This window comes from Hyperoodon ampullatus, assembly GCF_949752795.1.
Source record: "Hyperoodon ampullatus genome assembly, chromosome: 1".
NCBI classification, from domain to species: Eukaryota; Metazoa; Chordata; class Mammalia; order Artiodactyla; family Ziphiidae; genus Hyperoodon; species Hyperoodon ampullatus.
In genome coordinates, this window is record NC_136914.1 from 122,607,130 (window position 1) to 122,627,071 (window position 19,942).

Here is a 19,942-nt window from a genome sequence, read left to right on the forward strand (position 1 = left end):
GAGTTTGATTTGCATTATGAGATCTACACCTGCCTTGAAGTCACGGAATCTTCCTATACGTATTTCTTTTCCAAATTTTCAATAGAAACTCCTCTCTCTCCCTCTATGTGTGATAGTGTCTAAACACAATAAATTTAGTTTGTTGTACATGGTTTTTCATCCCAAATATTAGTAAAAATATCAAAGTGAACCTACAACGCAGAATTGGGGCTGATACTTGAAAGGCAGGAGGACAGAAAGAGGGAGTCACTAACCAGCACCCACAGGACAGGTGCTGCATACAGACCCAACGCAGCACACCATCACCCTGCAAAGTACATGTGACCACTGCTGTTTCCATTGTACTAACTAGGCAAGTGCGACTTGGAAGTTAAACTAAAATGATGGAACCATGGCACTTCCCTGGTGGTCCAGTAGTTAAGACTCTGCACTCCCAATGCAGGGGACCTGGGTTCGATCCCTGGTCAGGGAACTAGATCCCACATGCCACAGCTGAGAGCCTCAACTAAAAAGATCCCTCACATGGCAACGAAGATCCCGTGTGCCACAACTAAGACCCGGTGCAGCCAAATAAATTGTAAAAAAAAAGATGGAACCACAAGTCAAACCCGGGTCTCTCTCTTCCCAAAGCCGAGTTCCTTCCACTGCGGACGACAACTCACTCTGAAGTGGGTGGGACGGCAACCAAGCACCAAAGAGCAGCCTCACAGAGCAGGTCCCATTCCTTCCCCAGGGCACCCGCCCCGGCCCAGTGAATTCTGGGTGGAGGGCGTGGGGCCTCTCTTGAAGGCGGACATCACATGCTGCTGGAGGCAGAAGGCCCCAGGGATGCACGTGTGAAAATCTCTCTACTAAACCCCTAACATGAAGCCAGCTGGAGCTGCCGGCCTTGGTTCCCTTCTACAGTAATGCTGCTTCCCTGAAACTTCTACTCTCCAGAGTCTCAAATAAAAGGAAAACGACGAGCCTCTCTTCTGTGGCACCTTTTCAAATATTTGGGCATCACGATCCCACTTCGCCCTTCTCGGCCCTCCGTAAAAACATCCATTTATTTTAAACGCTCCTCATCGGACGCTGTTTCCAGCCTCTTGCCCATCTGAGTCACCATCATCTGGACCGACTCGAACCTACGAGCATCTCTGAACACCCTGTGCCCAGAACAGAACGAAATATTGGAGGGGTGGGTGACAGCACAGAGGGCACTGGATGCTACCGGAATTGTTTTGGGCGCCATATTTCTACTAACCCAGCTCAAAATCATGCTCTTTTAAGAGCTCCACCCCTTTTCCAGCTACTGAGCTGATCTAAGTCCTCGGTTTTGCTTTCTTACTCATTGGAATGGGGGAAGGACAACAGAATATTTGTTTTTTGGATTTTTAAACAATTAATTAATTAATTAATGGCTGCGTTGGGTCTTCGTTGCTGCGCGGGCTTTCTCTAGTTGAGGCAAGCGGGGGCTACTCTTTGTTATGGTGCGCGGGCTTCTCATTGCAGTGGCTTCTCGTTGCAGAGCACGGGCTCTAGGCATGCGGTCTTCAGTAGTTGCAGCACACGGGCTCAGGAGTTGTGGCTCGCGGGCTTTAGAGCGCAGGCTAAGTAGTTGTGGCACACGGGCTTAGTTGCTCCGCGGCATGTGGGATCTTCCAGGACCAGGGCTCGAACTCGTGTCCCCTACATTAGCGGGTGGATTCTTAACCACTGTGCCACCAGGGAAGTCCACTGCTTGTTTTTGCGATGTTTCTCTCGGGATACTCAGAGGTACTTCTTTTCCTGGCAAGGACACTGTGCAGACCCCGGGGCCTCAGGCCCGGGTCGCAGGAGCCAAGTGTGGTGTTAGATGCCCTCCCGCCCCCGGGCGTCGCACGTGCTACTCAGGAGGATGCGCTCACAGCGTCCAGGTGCAGAGGCGAAGTGGAAGAGTGCTCAACCTTGAGAAGGAAGGAGACACTGACAAACGCTACCTACCACACGGAGGAACCCTGAGGACGCTGCACCAATGGAAACAAGCCAGTCACAGGAGAACAAATCCCGTGTGACTCTCCTGTATGCAAGATGCCTGGAGGAGAGCGGGGAAGTAGATGGTGGGCCAGGGGCTGGGGAGGGGAACGGCGAGTCAGTGTTTAATGGGGACAGAGTCTCAGTTTGGGAAGATGAGAAAGTTCTGGAGAGGGATGACGGTGATGGTTGCAAGACAAGGTGAATGCACTCAATGCCACTGAACTGTGCACTTGAAAATGGTTAAATGGTAAATTTTATGTTATATATATCGTACCATAATTTTTAAAAAGCACAGTGCTGCAACCCACAAAACCCCGCAGAATGTAACAGGGAAGAGCTAAATGGGACTCCACATTGGATCTGTTTCTTTGACTTTAACCTTTGCTTTTTGTTGCTTTTGTTATTATAATCATAGACAATGGCCTGCCTCAGGGAACCCTGTCCATCTGTGGATGGCTGCAAGAAAAAAGAAACTAACACATCCCCTCTCGGAGGCTGGCCATTCCAGGAGATGTTTTGCAAGATTGATGGCTCTTTTACTTTACACTTCCTCATCCCCTCCCCCCCTTCCCTGTTCTCTAAAAGAAACTGGCATCCAGACCCCAATAAGATGGTCTGTCAGAGACACTAGTCTACCATCTGCTGCGAATAAAGTCGTATTCCTTGTCTCTGATTCACTGGCGAGCAGAGCGAGCTTGCACTTGGTAACAAGAAGGGGAGAAGTCAGGGGAGCACTCTCCCCCAACCCTGCAGCGTTAGTACTGGAAAACCTGTTTGAGAAAATGTACAGTGGAAATTCTGGCCAATTCTATTCAAGGTCTTCTAACTAATCTGCAACATCACTGGTTCAAGTCAAGTTTATCATATGGGCTGAATACACACACAGGTGGCTCACCTCTCCTCTCTTCCAACAGCTGGGAAGCAGAAGAGCTAAGTGATGGTGAGCATCAGAGGCAACTCACAGCCGGGATTTAAGACCTGTTCCACACTTCGCCATTCCCATTTCATTCATCTTTACGTGAACGTGAGCAATTTCTGTTTTGAGACATCAACTGTCTTGGGTGATGAAGCAGCAGCGGGGGGGTGGGGGGTGGGGTGAAGACCCAGCCAAGGATGGGAGGGACCTCCCGGGGACCCAAAACCTAATCAGGACTCTCCTTCCTCAACGCTCTCCCTACCTGCTCTCTGAGGCTCACCCCCTCACACGAGGTTCCCAATGAACATGATGAGAATGACCCTGAGGTTTCATAAAGGCCAGAAGAAAATCTGCTCTCAAAGGCCACGTCTTCTAAGCATGGGAGCTCCCTGGCTCCCTCCACCCACAAGCCGTCCTCAAAGCCAGACCTCGGCCCTTCAACCCCTGGCTGGCCTGTTCCTTCACCGGTCCTTCTGCGTCACCACTACCCTGCCAACTGGTCTCACCAGTCAGATCAGAGATGCTGTGGAGACAAGAGGAGAGGATACAGGAGGGAGAATTATGGGAGAAACTGATTTTCAGACCCAAGGGCTTTTTTCTGCACACAGGAAAAAAAAGATAAAACTCATCTCCATCAGATAGATTTTCAAAAATAAAAAACTGACAAATAAATACTCCATTTGAAACAACACTTTAAAAATCAGCATTGAGGGCTTCCCTGGTGGCGCAGTGGTTGAGAGTCCGCCTGCCGATGCAGGGGACACGGGTTCGTGCCCCGGTCCGGGAAGATCCCACATGCCGCGGAGCGGCTGGGCCCGTGAGCCATGGCCGCTGAGCCTTCGCGTCCGGAGACTGTGCTCCGCAACGGGAGAGGCCACAACAGTGAGAGGCCCGCGTACCAGAAAAAAAAAAAAATCAGCATTGAAAAAAAAAAATTCAGTGGTTCAAGCTGGAAAACATGATGCTGAATTAGAAACAATAATCACAGAATCTAAGGGCAAACATCCTCCACCCTGGACCTGCAATGTGGAGCAAATGACTTTGCTCATAGGGTGAGTGGTTAAAAAAGGTTGGAGGCCATTGCCTGGGGGTGTTCCTGCTGTCTTATATCAGGCTCTCCATCTGCCAGTGGATTTCCTGGCCACGTTGGACTGAGTGCTACCTCCTCCCATCCATCCATCTACACATACCAGATACCCAACACCTAGAACACAGGAAGCCGCTGAGTTCCTGAACAGCCTACTCACAGAGTGGAAAGTGCTGTGACCATAGTTCCTTGCAGACCACAGAATTCTGGCTGTGCCCATGATTCTTGGGGAAAATGTGTTTCTTAACCACAACAAAATAGTTTGTAAAGGAAAAAAACTCATGTGTATGATGGCTGAGTAAAAAAAAGGTTTCAACAAAAAAAAGAAGATAAAGTCCTTCAAAGGCAAAATAAAAGGACATGGTGCATTCATCAAAGGTTATTAGTAATAACTTAAAATAAGAGGAAAACCAGTACATTCCTATCTCTTTGAAGATAGGGAAATCAACTGTATAACAGTTAAGGACATGAAAGCCCGGGTCAATGCCGCATTGATTTTAACTATGGGGTCTGACTCTAAGTGGTCACGTCTAGGACATGCCCTGAACATGGCTTCTCCCCCACTCCCCACATATGCCTTAAAATTCAAGAGAACACTTGGTTTTGCTAATAGGAGACAACCCACAGGAAATCTCTCATTAATCCACACAGCAGAAGTACATCCTATTATTATAATAAAGAAATGCTTAAGAGCTAACCCTTCCATTCAGATACGCTCTCCACTGCGCAGGGAATGCCTATCACATAGGAAGGAACTGTGGCTCGGGGCTTCAGAGCCGGGGAGAGGGAGGGGGCAGACCTGATGGAGACATCTAACGCACACACACGCTCCCAAGTCTAGTGCAGCTGGGACATGTGGAGGGTGTAACGCAGGAGGGTCTGGACTCCCTGGGCTGACGCCGTCCCTCCCCAAAAAGAAACGCTAACAATCAAATTCTCTGTCACCATCAAAGCAAAATTTCATGAACTAACTTCCTGGTTCCAGTCCTGCATGTAAAGAGTCTGGAAGTCATCACTCCATCCTAACAAATAAAAAGCTAAACAAGCTGAAAAGTCAAGTCCTCATAGATCCCTCAGAGAAGTGAGCTCACAGGGCAAACTGCTGCTCCCAGAACTGTGGAGACCAGCAGGGGAATACAGAGGGTCAAAATTTCTGGGGCAGCAAGTTCTGCAGGAGATAAAGCCGGGGAGGGACCCGAGCTGCAGAATGAACCACCGGAGGCTCACTGTGGGTGAGCCTGACGGGTAAGAACTCCGGTGGGGGAGGCCCAGGGACCCCACAGTTCCATGACTTTTACCCTTCAGGCCTCCAGTGGCGGGGGGAAGGAGACGTTCTGAAATAGCAGAAGCACTCCGTTGTTAACAAGGCCAGGCCTCAAGAGAGCTAATCAATCCGGAGGAAGGGGAATGCCCAGCTCCGGGGGACTCTAACCATCCTGTCCCACCTGAGTGGCAGGACAGCTGAGCAGCAGTTGTGAAGCTGACACCTGGGGCGCAGGCTCACTAGGAGACTGACACCTGCCACATAAGGACAGCACGCCTCCCCTCCCCCACACTTTATCAGCACATCCCCAAAGGCCTGGTTACTGGGGTTCTTTTTACCTAGGACATCGTATCTGGGTTTCTAAGAAAAAATTACAAGGCACACTAAAAGGCAAAAGCATAGTGTGAAGAGACAAAGCAAGCACCAAAACCGGACTCAGATATGGCAGGATGTTGGAATTATCAGACCAGGATTTAAAGCAACTATGATTACTACGTTAAGGGCTCTAATGAAAAAAGTAGACAATATGGAAGGACAAATGAATACTGTAAGCAAAGAGATGAAAATTCTAAGGAAGGATTATAAAAAAAAAAGCCAGAGGTTAAAAACACTAACAGAAATGAAGAATGAGTTTGAGAGGCTCACTGGGAGACTGGCCATGGCTGATGTGAGAACCTCATGGCTTGAGGCTATGACAATAGAAACTTCCCAAATAAAAAGCAAAGATTAAAGAAAAAAGATTGAAAAAAAAAAGAAGCCCCAAACAAAACAAAACAGAATACTTAAGAACTGTGGGACAACCACAAAAGGTGAAACGTGTGTAATGGGAATACCAGGAGAAGAGAGAAAGGAATAGAAATATTTGCAGCAATAATAACTGAGAATTTCCTCAAGGTTAATGTCAGACACGAAACCACAGATCCAGGAAGCTCAGAGAACACCATGCAGGATAAATACCAAAAAAACTGCACCCAGGCACAGCATATTCAAACTGTAGAAAATTAATGATAAAGAAAAAAAATTGTGAAAGAAGACAGAGGGGAAAAATACCGCTTTAGAGAAACAAAGGTATGAATTACATCCAACTCCTCAGAAACAATGCAAGCAAGAAGTGAATGCAATGAAATAACTCAAGGGTTGAGAGAAAAATTCATCAACCTAGAATTCTGGACCCTGTGAAATTAATCTCTAAGAGTGAAGGAGAAATAAGGACTTTCTCAAAATTGAGGGAATCTGTTGCCGGTAGATCTGCTTTGCAAGAAACGTTAAAAGAAGCTCTTCAGAGAGGAAAATGATTTAGGTCAGAAATGCAGCTCTCCATAAAGAAAGGAAGAGAATCAGAGAAGGAATAAGTGAAAGTAAAATTACACTTGGAATTTTTCTTATTTTTTTTAATAAATTTATTTTATTTATTTATCTTTGGCTGCATTGGGTCTTTGTTGCTGCGTGCGGGCTTTCTCTAGTTGTGGCGAGCGGGGGTTACTCTTCATTGCGGTACACGGGCTTCTCACTGTGGTGGCTTCTCTTGTTGCAGAGCATGAGCTCTAGGCGCGCAGGCTTCAGCAGTCGTGGCACACGGGCTTAGTTGCTCCGCGGCATGTGGGATCTTCCTGGACCAGGGCTCGAACCCGTGTTCCCTGCATTAGCAGGTGGATTCTTAACCACTGTGCCACCAGGGAAGTCCCATTTTTCTTATTCTTAATTGATCTAACAGATAACAGTTTGCTCAAAATAATAATAGCAACTGTGTATTTGATTCTGTATGCTTATATATGTTTATATATATGAATGGCGTATGAAATGAATGACAGCAATGATACAAAGAATGGGAGGGAGAGATTCATAATATTTTGCTGTAAGACACTTGTGCTAACTGTGAAGCAGGACAGTGTTGTTTGAAGTTAGACTTGGATTAGCTGTAAAAAAAAAAAAAAGGTAAAAAAGGGAGAAAATGGAATCATATAAAATGTTCAATTAAAACTACCAAAGGCAGGGATTTCCCCGGTGTCGCAGTGGTTAAGAATCCGCCTGCCAATGCAGGGGACATGGGTTCGATCCCTGGTCCGGGAAGATCCCACGTGCTGCAGAACAACTAAGCCCGGGAGCCACAACGACTGAGCGTGTGCACTAGAGCCTGTGAGTCACAACTACTGAAGCCCACAAGCCTGTGCTCCTCAACAAGAGAAGCCACCACAATGAGAAGCCCAGGCACCGCAATGAAGAGTAACCCCCACACGCCGCAACTAGAGAAAGCCCACGTGCAGCAACGAAGACCCAACGCAGCCATAAATAAGTAAATAAAATTTATATTAAAAAAAACTATAGGGGCTTCCCTGGTGGCGCAGTGGTTGAGAATCTGCCTGCCAATGCAGGGGACATGGGTTCGAGCCCTGGTCTGGGAAGATCCCACATGCTGCGGAGCAACTAAGCCTGTGAGCCACAACTGCTGAGCCTGCGCGTCTGGAGCCTGTGCTCCGCAACAAGAGAGGCCGCGATAGTGAGAGGCCCGCGCACTGCGATGAACAGTGGCTCCTGCTTGCCACAACTAGAGAAAGCCCTCGCACAGAAACGAATACCCAATACAGCAAACATAAATAAATTAATTAATAAAAACTCCTACCCCCAACATCTTCTTAAAAAAAAAAAAAAAAAAAACTATAGGGCTTCCCTGGTGGCACAGTGGTTGGGAGTCCACCTGCCGATGCAGGGGACACGGGTTCGTGCCCCGGTCCAGGAATATCCCACATGCCGCGGAGCGGCTCGGCCCGTGAGCCATGGCTGCTGAGCCTACGCATCCGGAGCCTGTGCTCCGTAACAGGAGAGGCCGCAGCAGTGAGAGGCCCACGTACCGCAAATAAATAAATAAATAAATAAAAAATAAAAGGCAGAAAAAGAGTAGAAGACAAAAGAACATAGAAAAAGGGCAAGGAATAGAAAAAAATAACAAATATGGTAGACATTAATACAACTATATTAATAATCACTTTACATTGTCAGTGGTCTAAATACACCAATTAAAAGACAGAGATTGTCAGAATGGATCAAAAAACAAGACCCAACTAACTACATGCTGCCTACAAGAAATCCACTTTAAATATAAAGACACACATAGATGAAAAGTAAAGGGATGGCAAAGAGATACCATTCTAATAGTAATCAAAAGATGGCAGAAGGAGCTATATTAGCTTCAGACAGAACAAACTTCACAACAAGGAAAGTTACCAGGAATAAAGGAGGGCAATATGTAATGATAAAGAGGTCAACTTGCCAAGATGACCTAACAATCTTTAATGTGTATGTGCCTAACAAGAGCATTAAAACACATGAGATAAAAACTTAGGAACCTGCAAGGAGGAACAGATGAAGCCACTATCATAGCTGGAGACTTCTCTCTCAGGAAGGGACAGATCCAGCAGGCAGAAAATCAGTAAGGACACAGGCGAGCTCAACACCACCACCAACCAACTGGTGATATAACTGACATCTATAGACTACTTCATCCAACAGGAGAATACACATTCTTCCAAGCTCACATGGAACAGTCACCAAGACAGACCACATCCTGGGCCATAAAACACACCTGAACACATTTAAAAGAACACAAATCATACAATATCTGCTTTAAGACCACAGTGGAACTAAAAATCAATATTGGAAAACCTCAAATTACTTAGACTTTCAACAACATACTTATAATTAATGTACAGGTTAAGAACAAATCTTAAAGAAATTAAAAATATTGTGAACCAAATAAGAATGAAAATACAGCTTATCAAAATTTGTGTAATGTAGTGAAATCAGTGCTTGGCAGGAAACTGACAGCACTGAATACAATATGGAAAAGAAGAAAGACTTGAAATCAGTCATCTAAGCTTCTACCTCAGAAAACTAGAAAAAGAAGAGCAGAATAAATCCTAAGTAAACAAAAGAAAATAAATAATAAAAATTATAAATCTAAGAAATAGGAAAAAACCCCTGAAAACTGGTTCTTTGAAAAGATTAATAAAATCAATAAGCCTCTAGCCAGGCTAACTATGAAAAAAAGATAGAAGACAGAAGTTAGAATATGAGAATGAAAGAGGGGACATCAATACAGATCCCATGGACATTAAAAGGAGAATAAAGGAATACTATGAACACCTCTATGCCTGCAAATTTGATAACCTAGATGAATGGACCAATTTCTTGAAAGACAAAATCTCCATAACTAGGACAGGAAAAAATAGATAATTTCAACAGGGCTATATATATTTTAAAAATTGAATCAATAATTATTAACCTCCAAAAACAAACAGCACTGGGCCCAGCTAAGTTCATTGGTGAATTCTACCAAACATTTAAGGAAGAAATTATACTAATTCTCTACAATCTCTTCCAGAAGATAGAAGCAGAGGGAACACTTCCTACCTTATCCTATTAGGCCAGCATTACCCTATTAACAAAACCAGACAAGAAAAGAAAACTATAAACCAACACCTCTTGTGAATATAGATGCAAAAATCCTCAACAAAATATTGGCAAATTGAATCCAACAATGTATAAAAAAGGACGGTACAGGGCTTCCCTGGTGGCGCAGTGGTTGAGAGTCCGCCTGCCGATGCAGGGGATACGGGTTCGTGCCCCGGTCTGGGAAGATCCCACATGCCGCGGAGCGGCTGGGCCCGTGAGCCATGGCCGCTGAGCCTGCGCGTCCGGAGCCTGTGCTCTGCAACGGGAGTGGCCACAACAGTGAGAGGCCCGCGTACCGCAAAAAAAAAAAAAAAAAAAAAAAGGACGGTACACCATGACCAAGTAGGATTTATCCCAGGTATGCAAGTCTGGTTCAATATGAAAATTAATTAATGTAATCTACCACATTAAGAAGTTAAAGAAGGAAAGTCACATGATCATATTAATAGATGCAGAAAAAGCATCTGACAAAATTCAACACTCATTCATGAATAAAAACTCTCAGCAAACTAGGAATAGAGGGGAAACATCCTCAACTTGATAAAGAGCATCTAAAAAACCCCTTCAGCTAACACCATATTTAATGGTGAGAAACTAAAAGCTTTCCTGCTAAGATCAGGAACAAGGCAAGGATGTCCTCCCTCATCTCTCCTTTTCAACATCATACTAGAAGTCCTAGCTAATGCAGTAAGACAAGAAAAGGGAACGAAAGGTATAATATAGATTGGGAAGGAAGAAACAAAACTGTCTTTGTTTGCAGGTGACATGGCTGTCTAGGTAGAAAATCTGAAAGAATCAACAAACAAAAAAATTCCTGGAACTGAGAAGTAATTATAGCAATCCTTGTTATAATTGAAGGGTACAAGTTAAATATACAAAAGTCAATTGCTTTCTTCCTATATATGAAGAATGAACAAGTGGAATTTAAAATTAAAAGCACAATACCATTTACATTAGCATCCCCCAAATCAAAATACTTTGGTACAAGTCTAACAAAATAGGCACAAAATGTATATGGCCAAAACTATAAAACTCTGATGAAACAATTTAAAAAGAACTAAATAAATGGAGAGATATTCCATGTTCATGGATAGGAAGACTCAATATTGTCAAGATGTCAGTTCTTACTAACTTGATCTGAAGATTCAACACAATCCAAATCAAAATCCCAGCAAGCTATATTCTGTGGGTATCAACAAACTAATTCTAAAGTTTACATGAAAAGGCAAAACAAACAGCCAAACAAAAAAAACCCAGAAAAGCCAACACAATACTGAAGGGAAAGAACAAGGTTGGAGGACTGACATTACTCAACTTCAAGACCAAATATAAATCTAAAGTAATCAAGACAACATAGTACTGGGCAAAGAACAGACAAATAGGTCTATGGAAGAGAAAACAGAGCCCAGAAATAGACCCACATAAATATAGTCAACTGACTTTTGACAAAGGAGCAAAGGCAGCACAATGAAACAACCACGGCCTTTTCAACAATAACACTGGAACAACTGGATATCCACATGCAAGAAAAAAAAAAAAATCTAGATACAGACCTTACAACCAAATGGATCACAGACATAAATATGAAACACAAAATGATAAAACTCCTAGAAGACAACATAGGAAAAAAATCTAGGTAACCTTGGGTATAGCGGTGACTTTTTAGATACACTGAAGGCATAATCTACAAAAGAACTCATAAAGCTAAACTTCACTAAATTAAAACTTTCTGCTCTGGGAAGGATGCTGTCAAGAGAATAAGAAGACAAGCCACAGACTGAGGGAAAATATTTGCAATCACACATCTGATAAAGGACTATTATCCAAAATACTCAAAGAACTCTTAAAAGTCAACAATGAGAAAAGGAGCAACCCGATTAAAACGTGGGCAGAAGACCTGAGCGGACACTTCCACAAAGTTTTACAGATTAGGGAATTGCAAATTAAAACATCAATAAGCTACCACTTCCAAACTATTAGAAGGGCCACAAAAAAAAAACAAAAAAAAACACAAAAACTGTGACAATACCAATTGCTGGTGAGGATGTGGAGCAAAACAAACTTAATTCATTGCTGGTGGGAGTGCAAAATGGTGCAGCCACTTTGGAAGATAGTTTGGCAGTTTCTTGTAAATATAAATGTATTCCTACCATATGATCCAGCAGTGGCACTCCTTGTATTTACCCAAATGAATTGAAAACTTATGTCCACACAAAAAAACTGCACACAGATGTTTACAGCAGCTTTATTCATAACTGCCAAAACTTGGAAGCAACCAAGATGTCCTCTGTAGGTGAATGGATAAATAAATTGTGATATATCCAGACAATAGAATACAATTCAGCGATAAAAACAAAAGTGCTACCAAGCCGTGAAAAGACATAGATTAACGCTCAATGCATGTTACTAAGTGGAAGAAGCCAGTCTGAAAAGGCTACGTCTGATCTGATTCCAACTATGTGCCATTTTGGAAAAGGCAAAAATCAGGGAGACAGTAAAAGGATCGGTGGTTGCCAGGGACTGGGGGAAGAAGGGATGAATAGGCAGAGCACAAAGGAGTTTTAGGTCAGTGAAACTACTCTGTAGGATACCGTAGTGGTGAATTCACGTCACTGAATATACAACACCATGAGTGAGTCCTAATGTAAACTATGGACGCTGGGTGATGATGATGCGTCAGTGTTGGTTCACTGATTATAACAAATGTCCCATCTTGTGGGGGATGTTGATAGTGGCGGAGTCTGTGCACGGCGGGGGCGGGGGGGGTCTATGGAAACCTCTGTACTTTCTGCTCAATTTTGCTGCGAACCTAAAACTGCTCTAAAAAAAATAAAGTCTGTTAAAAAAACAAAAATCTGTGAACCGATACATCCCATCCTGTATTTTTTAGTTTATTCTACTGATATTTTTTCATCCAAGAAATTTTTGTCACCTCCCAGTAAACTCATTTCACCACCCACTAAGGGCCTGAAGGAAGACAGCAAAACATTGCTCTAGGGCAGTGTCTGCAGCTGCCCTAGGAAATGCATTCCCTACCCCACAGGCGATACACTCCAGATGCCACATTCAGCTCATTCACAGTTAGTGGGCAAGACAGGTCCCCACCACCCACCAGCAGCCCAAGGCTGGCCTGGCCCTGGGAGCTGCTGCAGTACCTGGAGGGAGGGTCTCCATGCTCTGTGCTTTCTCATCCCCGTTGCTGTGATGAAGGTCTTTCTTTTTAATTGGGTCAATGTCATTCCAGTCCTCCTGGGGGAGCAAAGACACCAAATGAGTCGACAGGTTCCTGGAGCCCACCTTCATTCATCAGGTCAATAAACAATGAGTCCTCCCATCCAGAGGACTGCACCCCAGACCTGCTCAGTGGTGGAGACCCAAGGACAGAAGCGACTCTGTCCAAGTTCTTGGTGTGAACTTTCCAAGGAAGGACCTGAGTTTCTCTCTCCATTTTCTATGTGTATCACTTATCTATGGAAAGAAATACTCTGGAAACTCCCTGGGCTTTGAGGATCTGGGAGGGTGGGGAAGGGAGATAGGGAAACTGGATGAAATAAGAGAATTCAATAGTGGTTAAATCAAAGCCATTAAAATAAGGGTAGCTCTCCAGACGCCTTCTATGGCTTAAGGGCACCTTAGGACCAGAGTCTCCCTCAGGGCCATTGAGCCCTGCTCAGAGGTTGTTAAATGACTCCTTTCATCCCACTGAATAACAGCGGAGGAAGGGCAAAGGATGGCGGAGCTTTTCCTCCGCTCCTCTAGAAGGGCTGCCAGTGGAAGAGAGCTGCAAACTAAGGGCTTAATGTAAAACCAGAAGAGAGACGCTCTGGTAGAATTTATTCAACTCATCTGCACGAACAATTTAATCTATCAACATTAATCAAACAATCCCATGACCACAGAGCTAAATATATTTTTTCAACCACTTGGGATCTGATTTCTGTGAATATAATAAGAAAGGTTTCTGTATATAACCCAAATAAGAAATACCCCACGGCTAGTAATTTTCCCACACAGACTTTGGTGGGCCAAGCGCTGTCAACTGGCCATTTCCCCAGCAGGTGCTATTAGGATGCTGGCGGCCTTAGGTCCCCTCCCTCAGGCGAGACCCAGCCAGTTCTGCTCAGGTTTGTTCCACTAACATTCCTCTAACCAGCATGGGCTGCGTGACCGCTGGGGACATTTTGGCTCTTAACTGGATGTGAAGCAAGATCTGCAGGAAGCGTTAATTCTCAGGGGCTAGGACAAATCAGACATCTTTTTCCCAAAGGCAACTTGCTCTGCCAATAATCTGCATTTTTACTCAAAAAGTAGAGTAATTAAAGAGAAACGGCCTAAGTCTCCTCCTCTGGAGGCCAGCTTTTCCTTCAGTTGCTTCTGAGGTGAAGTGAAGCTGGTTTATCCCCTCAAGGCCACCATGGGGATGATGGGTGGGGGGCACTGGGAGGATGACTCCCTGTAGACACAGTGCGCAGGTCAGGAAGGCCCTGCACCTGGGTGGTCCTAGCCCACCCCGGCAACTTGTCACAAGGCCTTCTCAGGCTTTCAAGGGGCCCAGTGCTCTGACTTTTGAAGATCCTAGCCCACATTGTAACAAATGTATTAAAATGCATCTGTATCCCAATTTAAATACTTTTTGCTGTGAAAAAAATTTTTTGAATTGTGATTTGGCTTTTGAGATGACTTGATTATAAATAAACTTTCAATTTACTATTGGCAAAGATTTCCAGGCAATCTTGGCACCTGCAGTGGAGTGAGAGAATCTGACCTACTCTCTGCCTTCACGATATAAAGAAACGTGCGAACACTAAATCCAGCAAGTAATGAAGTTAGCAGAGTCACACTGGGTAGACTTCTAATTAAGCTTATTAATATTTATTTTGCAGCTTGCTTGTAACATTTTGTGGCTAACAACTTTTTCCCTCAGGCATCTGGCCTACTACATACACTGGCTAACGGATCACACCATTTAACCTTGTACTCGAATAAAATCGAAAGTGAATGAAAAAAAAAAGTGAACATTGCTGGTGTGGCCACCGCACTGTAATATTCACCAAATCAACATCTGTAAGCCAATCATCAATGTTTTCTTAGAAAATAAATGTCTCCTTCTTCCCACAAACAAGACTGACTAGTCCATATGTAACACTCCCTAACCTGTCTCCCCTCCCCGCCCCCACTCCCCGGGACAATGAACCGAGTCCACCATAAAACTAAGGCCGAGGATGAGGACCTGCTATATAACGAGGGCACCGCAAAGTCCCAGTAGGCAACATGATGCTAAGTGCTATTTATGAATGCCTACTATGCACCAGGCACTGTACAAAGATACTTTTTCATCCTGGCAACAAGCGTGCCATTTTATAATTCCTATCTTACAATGGGGACACAGAAGATCAGAGAGGTTACGCAAATTGTCCAGGTTACACAGTGGGCGAGCAGCTCGAGTTGGCCCTTTATAAATCAGGATGGGGATGGCAGCCCAGGGCTCAGTTTGAACCAAGTTACAAGAGCCTGATTCTCACAATGTCATAAAAATCCCAAGAATACGTTTCTAGGGAGTCATCCACAAAGGACTGTTTTGTTCTGGGCTCCAAGTCAAAAAGTGCAAATCACCATGTTCACTACCAATTCCCAGAGTAGGAGGGGGAGGGGGAGGGGGGGAGGAAGGGGGGAGGAGAATGAGGGGAGAGGAGGAGGAGAGGGAGGAGGGGAGGGGGAGGGGAGGGGAGGAGGAGAGGGTGGAGGAGGAGGAGGGGGAGGGTGGAGGAGGAGAGGGGAGGGGAGGAGTGAGGAGGAGGAAGAGGGGAGGGGAGGGAGAGGAGGAGGGTGGAGGAGAATGAGCGGAGAGGAGGAGGAGGGGAGGAAGAGGAGGGGAGGGGGGAGGAGGGGAGGGAAGGAAGGAGGGGAGGGGAGGAAGGGGAGGGAGCGGGAGGGAGAGGGGGAGGGGGAGGAGGGGGGAGGAGGGGGAGGAGGGAGGTGCAGGGGGAGGAGGGAGAACACCTCTGCCGCTAATACAGGGCACTTCCTAGGTGCCCAGCCCCATTCTAGACCCTGCCCACAAGTTCATCCTCCTTATGGCGCTAGTCCTGCCCCATTCTACAGATGAGGAAGCTGATGCACCAAACACCGAGTCACACAGAACACACAGTGAGGTTAGAGATGAGCCGCAGGAAATTTAGTGCCGGAGCCTCCAGGGTCTCTATCATCCCAGTGCCACGCCCTCGGAGAATACAGCTCCCCTCCAGCACCAAGGCAGCCCAAAGTAGAGGAAAACAGTGCATTTCCCACTCAGAACACGTCAGGTCACTATAAATTCCTCTAGTTCGGGCCGGCCCACCTGATCCACCGGCTGAGACGGTGCCCGCACGACCGCCTGCCACCCGCCTGTCATGCCTGCTCTGCCTGTCACCGCCCCGCGCCTCTGCCGGACGTTAGGGAAGGGCCGAGGGCCCAGGGGACACCCCCGTGGGACAGCATGGCCCGTGCCCCTGTCACCGCCCCTCAGCAGAGAGTCCGGACCGGACCCCACAAGAGAAACAAGGCAACAGAACGACAGGGAGGAGAGGCGAGACACTCAGCGACTTGAGACTCGTGCTCTGGAAACGTCACTCTGGTCGTGGTGAGGGGGAGATGGAGGGGACAGGAGAGGGGCCAGGAGGCCCGAAGGGCGAGGCAGCCAGGGAGGGGCGGCACAGCTGGCAGGGGGTGACAGTCACCCACAAGAAATGGGGGAAGTCGTTTGGGTGGGGGAGGGGTGGCGCCAGTAAGTGAAGACCTGTCTGTTCTAGAAATGCTGGGGTTACCGCGAGATACCAAGAGGAGGAAAAGAGATGGGGACCGGTGACTGGAGCTCTAGAATGGCCGGGGGGGGGCGGGGTTGACCCGAGTGAGGACAGGGTCCAGGGTGGCAGGAGAGGCCAGCATTTCAAGCACAAGTAGGACCCACAGCACGGCCTGCGAGCCAGAGCCTCGGGTTCTGGCCACGGCTCTGCCGGTGACCCTGGGGGGCTGAGCAAGTGGCCTGTCTTCTCGAAGGCAGGGACAGGGGCTAAGCGCCTGGAGGTCCCCTCGGAGTCCCGGGGAGCAGCCCCTCGCAGGAGCACTTGATCACTCGTCCTACTTGTAATCCGCTAAGGGTCGGTATCTAGAAGCACTGCAGGTGTCCTTTCAAGGTAGGGGCTTGGGTACATTTCTTTTGTACCCACAAAAGCGTGGCGGTGGTCTTAGGGTAACTGCTCAATAATAAATGCAGCTGAAGAAAACCCTCATCCTATTTACTCAGATTGATTTAACTGGCTTTGCTCACTTTGCAGTGGAAGCTTTTCATTACAACCATCGCCCTCCCATACATTTGCATACGTTATAAGACTTACAATTTACACCAGTGGAGGCTCCATTTAAAAATGGAAATGCACCGAATACAAACATATGGAGAGGCTCTCTCGCCCAGTACCTGCTGGTATCCAGGACCCGCCACAACTGAGCTGTTGGTTTTCTCTGTGTTCAGAGACGCAGGGACAGACAGGTCCTCTTTTTAGTGACAATCATAAACTGCTGGGATTAGAGGAGTAATGATGTGGTTTGATGCTGGGTCAAAAGTTGCAGAGAATTCAAAGCCTGTGATCTGATCCGTAAGTCTGCTATTATTTCCCAGGATGCAGACCCATCTCTGCTTTGCTTCTCCTGCCCTCAGAGGGATGCTGATACTATGAATACGTAATGACTCACCCACACACAGAAGATGCTGCAGACAAATGCAGACCAGGGAAGGCTCGCTGGTTCTCACTGAAAACTGAATTCTGTCAGGAAATGTAACCCGAGAACTAGGATTCTCTACCGACCAGACTGAGAGGACGCCGCTGCCCCCCGCTCGACTTTACAGCCTTGGCTGCTACATCCACATGCAGCCTCCGGAAAGACCCAGAAAGCCTCGACTAGGGCACTGAGACCCTCTCTTCCTTGTTAGATGGCATTTGGGCCAGATACTGCAAACGCTAATTCCTCCTACCCACTAACTTACCTAGCTGGTAGCTATTATTATTAGATATTTGAATTTGGTTAGTTTTCAGTCCAAGAGCCCAAGGCATGCATTATTCTTACAGACGCATACAACAGAAACAGTCTATTACCTGAAGCACAGGAGGAATTAAATCAGGCCATGAGTGAGACCAAATGAAAATAAACGACTGAGGAACGTCTATTTATCTACCATAATTAAAGAGTTCGGCTGACAAAATCCATTCTAAGTAGGTAAAGCAGCAACGACTTTTAACAAAATGACGTTATTTTCAGAAACAGTAAATCCGATAGGTTGGTTTCTTGAACAGTTATGAAAATTAAGTGTAAATATAGGTTTAGTTATTAAAATAGTTTTCTCCACTCTATTCCCAGGGTGGTCAGGTATCATCTTGCTTCAAGCAAGAGTTATGGTAAGGGCTTCCCTGGTGGCTCAGTGGTTGAGAATCTGCCTGCCAATGCAGGGGACATTGGTTCGAGCCCTGGTCTGGGAAGATCCCACATGCCGCGGAGCAAGTAGGCCCGTGAGCCACAACTACTGAGCCTGCGTGTCTGGAGCCTGTGCTCCACAACAAGAGAGGCCGCGATGGTGAGAGGCCCGCGCACCGCGATGAAGAGTGGCCCCCACTTGCCACAACTAGAGAAAGCCCTCGCACAGAAACGAAGACCCAACACAGCCCTAAATAAATAAATAAATTAAAAAAAAAAAATGGAAACTTAAAGAGACCTCTATCCCATCCCCTGAAATGATGTAACTGGCAGGGCCCCGTTGGACTGCAAGGCCTTATATTAGTTAGTCACTGAGTCCCATCACTGAGAACATTTAACCTGCCTTCTTCCATTTTGAAGGCCCAGTCTTTACCCCTCTTTTAATTTCCTGCTCCGACTTCTAAACTTCCTCCTTTCCGCCCCATAATTAGCTCATTCTTGGACTTGTTAAAATGGATGCATTTGTTATCTCTGTGGACTATCCTCCCCAAACCCACAACTCCAGTCTAATCGTGAGAAAAACATCAGACAAACCCCAGATGAGGGATATTCTACAAAATCCCTGACCAGGCCTCCTCAGAACTGTCAAGGTCATCAAAACAAGGAAGGCGGGAAGCTGTCAGCCCAGAGGAGCCTGAAGAGATACGATAATTAAATGAAACGTGGTACCTGGACAGGCCGTTGGAACAGAAAAAGGACATTAGGGAGAAACTCAGGAAATCAGAATAAAGTAGGAACCGTAGTTAATAATAGCATTATCAACATTGGTTCTTTAATAATAAGCGAAACTGGTTATGGGATGCATAGGAACGCTGCACTATGTTCCCATTTTTTCTGTAAATCTAAAACAGCTCTAAAAATAAAGTGTGCCCGTAGATCTTATTTACGTAAAAGGAAAATAATCATATTAAACACGCCTGAGCCAACACCTATCAACCATGTATTTCCAGGGTGTCTCCATTTTTAATGGCAATTTTAAGCCCTCTCCCTTCAGGGAACTAAGGTGTGAGTCAGAATTTCCTGATTTTAAAGCCAATTTTGCAATGAGACACACACCCAGGGGCAACCTATTTCACGCCACAATCCTCCTCTTTCAAGAGCAATCCATCAATCTTAACCCCTGTGCTCACAGCAGAGCAGCAGGTGGCCCTGCGGGGTGGGCGGGTGGGGAGTACAAGGAGGGCTATTAACATTCCTTATTCCTCGCAAGAGTTTACGATGCAAGACGGCTCCGGGTCCCAAAGCAGATGACGAAGGAGAGCCCACAGCTGAGCTATGCGCCTGACATTTATGGCCTCCTCCTTTATCACGTGCTCTCATTCCACCTCTTTCTTCCTGTAAAGAGAGAAACGGCTTCGCCTGTTAGGAGTCTTGGACAAAGCCCCTTCTTAACGGCTGCCCCTCTTGTTCTGGGATTCTCAACATTAGCTGAAGCAGGTTCTCTTACTTGAGGCAAATGATGAATTTCAGCAAACTTGACTAGAAAATGTCTTTTTACAAAAAACAAAACAAAAAAACCCCCAATGTATTTTAGAAAATTCTTTCCCCCGTGACTTATGTAAAAGTCAATTGTTTTTTAATATTGAAGAACAGTAATTCCCAATAGATGAGGAGAAAAGTGGCAGGAGAGAGGTTAGCATGTAGCCGCCTGGCCAGGCACTGAGCAGAGCTGCAGGGAGAAGCAAGCGCATCCTCGGCGGCCCTGCACCGCCATGCCCTTCCT

At 46.0% G+C, this 19,942-nt stretch overlaps 1 protein-coding gene across 1 annotated transcript in view; it reads right to left on the minus strand.

Annotated features, from left to right (window-relative positions):
• GALNT2 (polypeptide N-acetylgalactosaminyltransferase 2) overlaps positions 1–19,942 on the minus strand; it is a gene marked incomplete at its 3' end in the record, with an annotated part of 175,128 nt that overhangs the window by 72,045 nt on the left and 83,141 nt on the right. The window contains exon 2 of the mRNA XM_079703673.1: positions 12,870–12,963. Coding sequence (XP_079559799.1) covers positions 12,870–12,963 — 94 coding nt within the window. The remainder of the gene's footprint in view (positions 1–12,869; positions 12,964–19,942) is intronic.